We start from the raw sequence: 6624 nt of genomic DNA on the forward strand, positions 1-6624 counted from the left end.
CTTGTTCAAATCTCCAATACACCAAGCAAACCCATCCTTCAACACATCCCAAGCCTTGCAAAGACACCTCCAAATGGGAGAGTCCTTGTTCTTAGGATAACTAAAACAGTCATATAGAGATTATCGGTATTTGGCATCCAACAATTGGACCCATAGCTTGTTTGGCTGCTGGAAAAAAGTCCAAACTAGCTTCCCAAGAAGAGCAATATTTACACAATAAGGATCTCTAACCCTAAACCTCCATATTTTTTTGGAGTAACCAGTACCTTCCAACTAACGAAATTCAATCATCTTCCATCAACTTGTCCTTTCCAAAGAAAATTCCTCATCATAGACTCCAATTTACTAATGATTTCTTTGGGAAAAATAGAGACCTGCATCTGGTACGTGGGAATAGCGGCTGCAATAGAATTAACCAAGCAGAGTCTACCAGCCCGATTGAGTAAATTCCCTTTCCAGCTTGCTAGCCTACTCCGAATCTTATCTAGGACACCATTGAAAGCTGAACGAGTCACCCTAGAATGGCTAAGGGTAACTCCAAGATACCTGCCCAAGTCTTGGACAAATCTGATAGAGGATACCCCAGTGAAAACCTCTTTCCTTGTTGCAGAGACATTCTTGGAGCAAAGCGCTTTAGACTTCTCCACATTAATCTTCATCCCAGATGCTTTGCAAAAAGTCTCTAAAACCAACATCACATTTTGTACTTGTCCCTTTGTAGCTTTACAGAATAGAAGAAAGTCATCCGCAAACATTAAGTGGGATATTCTTGGTCCCCCTCTAGAAATAGCAACCGGCTCCCACAAGCCCAAATCAACCTGATGACTAATAAAGCATGCCAATCGCTCCATACACAGCACAAAAAGATAGGGTGACATAGGGTCTCCTTGTCTAAGACCTCGACTAGGAGTAAATCCATTCAGACGATTCCCATTCCAAAGAATAGATAAGGAAGAAACAGTGACACAATTCATAATCAAATTAATTGTAGGAATAGGAAAACCAAAGCTCTTTAGGGTATGAGCTAAAAACCTCCAATCAACTCTGTCATAAGCTTTCTCCAGATCAATTTTAAAGGCCAGTGTGCCTTTCATTGATTTAGTCTTCTTCATAAAGTGGAGAACTTCTTGAGCAATAATGATGTTGTCAGGAGTTCCTCGTCCCGGAATAAATCCTCCTTGAAGCGGGCCAACAATCTCCGCAAGATGAGGACGAAGCCTATTAACAAGGACCTTCATGATGATCTTGTAAACTACATTGCAGAGACTAATCGGTCTGAAATCTTTCATAGATACCGGTGATTCAACCTTTGGAATAAGAACCAGTAAAGTCTCCAACATTCTCGGATCAAGAGTAACACCGGAGAATGCCTGCTTAACCATCTTCCAAACATCAAGACCAATGATCTCCCAATATTCTTTGAAGAAGAAAGCTTGAAACCCATCAGGACCCAGAGCTTTAAAAGAGTTCATGTGAAAAACAGCTGTTCTGACTTCCTCCATAATAACTGGTGCCGTAAGATTATTGCAAGCTTCCACATTCAGAGAAGGAAGAGGCACATCACCAAGGCAACCCAAATCAACATCATCCAAATGACAGAATAAGCTTTTATAGAAAGACTCTGCTTCTTGACTCAGAACCTCTGGATCAGTTTCCCACACTCCATCCTTGAGAAAAAAGCCATAAATCTTATTATGCTTCCTTCGCGCAAGAGTTTGAATATGAAAGAATCTTGTATTCCTATCCCCGAACCTTACCCACTGCTCTCTGGACTTTTGGAACCAGAGGAGCTCTTCTTGCACTAGAGTATTATTATAATCATCAAGTAACTGTTGTTCTTTCTGACGCAAATAAATACTATCCACCATTTCCAACCGCTTTTGTAAATAATTAATCTGCTGCTCTAATTCACATTTCTTAACAAAAATGTTACCAAATACCTTCGAGTTAAACTCTAGTGAATTCTTCTGTACTTCCGAAAGCTTGCCATGAATCCCTCTATTACCAGACCACCATGACTGATTCACAATATCCCTATACCCAGGATGAGTAACCCAAGCAGCAACAAATCGGAAAGGTCAATTCCCTTTAGGCTGAGGACGACCTTTACAACGCACCAGAATAGAGCAATGATCAGACTGAAGCCTATTTAAAACTTCTGCATAAGTCTCTAGAAAGATAGATAACCAACTACTATTTATACAGACTCGATCAAGCTTTTTTGCCACGTCAACATAATTGTTTACCCTTCTGTACCAAGAAAATCGCCTCCCAATAGTCTTCAGATCAAACAAACCACTATCCCCTAATGAAGTAGCAAACATGTCTGCTCTTTGATGAGAAAATTGACAGCCCTTAGATTCATGAGAAAATTTGACTTCATTAAAATCACCAAGAACAATCCAAGGTCCTTGAAAAACCATGGATTGTGCAACAAGATAATCCCAAAGGAGAACCCTTTTATTAAATTGAGGACTGCCATAAATACCACTACTCCTCCAAATTAAATTATCAAATTGAACATCAACAGTAACACCCTGATCAAAAGCATCAATGAACTTACAACAAACACCCTTCATAGAGGATAGAAACCAAAATACCTCCCTTATGCCCCTCTGCTTCTACTATACCAACAGAGTGATACCCCAACCTTTCCCAAAACAATTTTAAATGCTGAAAAGGGGAGTGAGTTTCAACCACAATAAAGAAAACATGTCTAAATTTTCTAACAAGTTCCTTACAATGCACCCGGGCTAACTTATTAGAAGCACCCCTAATATTCCAAACAATCATATTTAAACTATCCATAAATAATAGGGACAGAATAAATAAGAACATAAACTCTAAACAGAATTACCAACCTCAATAGGTGGTTTGTCCTGCGGTGCTGGCACACTCTGATCCTCAATAATTGCCACCTTCGGACCCCCTAACACTGCACCTGCCATACTTCCATCTACTAAGGTTTTCTCCGTTATACCACCATTTTTATCAACTGGCGAGTTCTGCAGGGAGGAAGGCCGAGGACGCTTCCGTAGAGAAATTCCACGACATGCAGGAGCTCTGCGCGATGGAGATGGCGCAATTTCATGTTTTTCTCGCTTCCCCATCCTAATGCCAATTGATTTGCCTCCATCACCATGCAAATTGGGCCTTGGAACCCTTCTCGAACCATACTTGTGCTGCTTTCCATCTTGGTCCTTCAAACCTGATGACTGGCCCATTGTGAATTTTTCCTTACGCAGCACTTGTTGCCAGCCCTCTCCATCATTCATGCATGCCTCATTAACATGACCATCAGGCACGTGAGGAGCCAATGATTCCGTAACCACATCCTTCCCTTTAACAACTCCTAATTTCTCACCCAAATTATGAGAATTCTCACCCAAATCACGAGCTTCTGATTCAGCCTCTTTATGAAGCTCATGATTGTTGTGTGGCACTAGTGTCGGAGCTTCATTATTTTTTCCATCACCAAAGGAATTTCTGTTTCCTTCCAAGGACTCTTTCTCCATGCACAACGATTTATCATGCCCATACCGTGCACAAATAGCACAAATCAACTCTAAACTCTCGTACTCCACTTCATGAGTCACACCCTCCACTATAATATGTTTGATTACAAGCAACCCAAGATTAATTTGAACACAAGCTCGGGCATATTTTTCTCTTTCTGCAAGCTTAGTGGCCAAATCTACTTTCACCGGAACCCCTATTGCAGAAGCAATTCGCAGCATTGCTTGTTCCTGGTAGCACCAAATTAGAAGTCCCAAGACTCGAATCCATACCAGCGTTAATCCAAAGGATTTTTCGCATGGCCTAAAATCCACATCCCATGGCTTTACTGCAACGTAGTGACCGTCTATCAACCACGGGCCACCAAGAATGACTTTCTCACAATCCGCAGCAACATCAAATTTAACCAAAAAATACCCAAACCCCACATCCAACAAATCAAACCCTCCTTTGATGCGCCATACTATTCGAAGCTTGTGCATGAGAGCCGTGTAGTAATGCAAAGGCCCTAGACTTTTCCGCACCAACGACTTATATCTCTAAGAGAGACCTTGGATAGCTTTTCTGATCGGCTCAATTACTGATTCGATTTTGATAACTATAATTTTAGGAATTAATATTTTTGTAATACTTATTTAAATAAAAGCCAATAATTTGATCTAATTTTATAATGTCCAGATTTATAATATACATATTTGTTTCTTTTTATTTTTTGTCTATCAATATAACCTTTAATATATATTTTATATTTTAATATATATGTTATTCTAATAATTTATTTTAATAGTAGTGTACACTTGTATGGTTGGCTATCTATTTAAATATTCACCTTTCCATTTCATGATTATGCTATGCATTTAATCATACCTTTTTACTTGACATATCCCTGCTATTGGTTCATTGACTTCATTCACTGGTTTTTTTATATATATATATATATATTGTATCTTAAATTGAATCTACGCAGATAGTAATATGTTAACATATAAGGAGAATCTCATTCCAATAATTCTTCTAGGTTCTAACTTCACAATGAACGGATGAAAAAGAAACTACCCCACAAAAAATACTGACAAAACATATTGCCAAATATTTGAATTTTCTTTTTTTTCATCCTTCTTGCTGTATTGCAGAAGACAGGAATTTTTTTTCTTGAACTCATTGAACTAAGCAACTTCAGCTCCATTTTGAACCAACTTTTCAACTAGTTTTAAGTCTTATCTAGCTTTAGGGATCAGTCATTTAACTGTAATGCCTACTCCCATGAAGACAACTTGTTAAGATAATATTGTAAATTATTAGATAATTCGACTAAACATGTCAAACTATCGGTTTATAATATCATTTTGACACGAAGATGTCTTATACATCCACCTAAGAGAGGACAAGCAAAAAAGTAAATGCACCTAGCCACCACAACACCCTATTCCCTGAATATACCATCTATAGGCTACCCCAAACTAAGTGAGAAGCCTTAAGCGCATCATCAAGCAAATCCACATTGAAGAAAACTAAAGTACACCCTATCAGATCACATGTACAAACCGATCCTAGCAGGGAAAAATTATAACTCAGGACAGCCAAAATCATGTTGCAATATAATAGACTAAACAAAAATGCTTGGTCTCATTACAGTCTTTGGAGAGAAAAAAAGTCTTGCAATGTAGCAAAATTAAATATATCATAACTCAAACATGACAAAACCATTGATCAATCCCAAAGAAAACAAAACTCTCCAACCAAAGGCTAAAAGAGAAGATACCACTCCATTAGTCTCCCTTCTTCCTAAACGAGCAGCCCTCCGTTAGCCTTGCTCTTCCACCTGTAGGTTGGCACAAGACTGTTTGGCAGTTTCCACACACCACGACTGTCTGAGAGTGGCTGAATACAGTGGTACTGCATCAACATGGAAATCAAAACGTCAAAATCACTCAAGATCAAATCATTTATTTGCCCACAATTATAACTTCGCAATCTAACAGGAATGGATGCAACTTACATGTTGAAGCAACCTTGGCATTTCACATCCTACAACAAGACAGGAATACAAGAAACAAAAATTAAATAGACAAACAAATAACAATTAAAACTTGGAAAGAAACGAGCCAAATCCAGCGTGTGGTTCAACAAATGACAAAATACAATTTAAGAAAGAGCTATTATAAAAAAATAGAATACCATGAAGAAAGAATTAGGAGACTGAACAAGACGCTTGAGCTTGTGCTTTCTCTTCTCAAGCTCAGCCGGTGGATTAAGCAAATCGATATCGTTCTGCAGAACCTACTCAACACAAAATAACAATAAATTTCGGTTACCGTTACTAGGGAAGGAATAAAACCCTAAAGAAAACAAAAAATTCGAAGGTATATAACAGAAAAGAAAGTCGTCTTCGTATAAAACATCATTCATCTACGAACAAACATAATGCATACCAGAAAGAAAACAGATCTGAACACAAACAAAGAAGAAAGAGATTATACTTACCATGCTGGCGAAAAAATAAGTAGCGGCAGGGAAACCTCCGAAGAAGAGAACCCTAGGAATGTGGCAGATACAAACTCAGAGTTTGGCTAAGTTTGGCTGCATGAGATTTAAAGAAAAAAAAAGGGGGGGGGGGGAGGGGGACGTAAGTAGTGATGTTTATGTAAAGAGGGTTTCCTCTTACCCAGCCCAATATTTAATAATGGGCCAGTTGTTAATAATTTTGTCTCTTTCAAATTTTGTAATTTATTCTATATCAACCAAAAAATTCAAAATATTCTAGAATACTCATAATATTTTAGTGTCAATGATGCTAACCTGTATAGTTTAGTGCCAAGTTTATTAGTAATGAAATTTGTTAACAAACAATTATTAATTATAGTAAAATTTATCAATAATTACAATACTTATATCATATTTAAGATCAGGGTTATTCTATAGTGCTTAAAAACTTTTTTTTCAATAATGCTGAAATGAGTTGGACAAAATATTACATTAACACGTGTTGCCTTTAAAGTAACATAAGGAAATAGAAAGTAAGTGGAAACAGGTGAATGGCAGAATTGGTCAGTGAGATGTCAGGTAGTTATCAACTTATCACACAAAATTTGTGTTAATTGAGATGGT

At 37.8% G+C, this 6624-nt stretch overlaps 1 protein-coding gene across 1 annotated transcript; it reads right to left on the reverse strand.

The window, feature by feature from the left end:
- Positions 1 to 5105: 5105 nt before the first annotated feature.
- LOC112737826 (small ribosomal subunit protein eS27y) lies at positions 5106 to 6210 on the reverse strand. The gene is made up of 4 exons (XM_025787953.3): positions 6001 to 6210; positions 5695 to 5796; positions 5516 to 5544; positions 5106 to 5412 (listed from the first exon to the last, which is right to left on the reverse strand). The coding sequence occupies exons 1-4, from the start codon at positions 6001 to 6003 to the stop codon at positions 5286 to 5288; spliced, it is 261 nt and encodes an 86-aa protein (XP_025643738.1). The 5' UTR covers positions 6004 to 6210; the 3' UTR covers positions 5106 to 5285.
- Between the last annotated feature and the right edge of the window lie 414 nt (positions 6211 to 6624).

The sequence above is a fragment of the Arachis hypogaea genome, chromosome 13 (assembly GCF_003086295.3).
Source record: "Arachis hypogaea cultivar Tifrunner chromosome 13, arahy.Tifrunner.gnm2.J5K5, whole genome shotgun sequence".
Lineage (NCBI taxonomy): Eukaryota > Viridiplantae > Streptophyta > Magnoliopsida > Fabales > Fabaceae > Arachis > Arachis hypogaea.

Bases quoted from the DNA above. Each gene is read 5' to 3' on its own strand.
- LOC112737826 (XM_025787953.3), bottom strand. The intron at 5,545-5,694 runs GTATTCTATTTT...GTCTTGTTGTAG, and splicing joins CTCCTAATTCTTTCTTCATG to GATGTGAAATGCCAAGGTTG. The intron at 5,413-5,515 runs GTAAGTTGCATC...ATGTTGATGCAG, and splicing joins TGCCAAGGTTGCTTCAACAT to TACCACTGTATTCAGCCACT.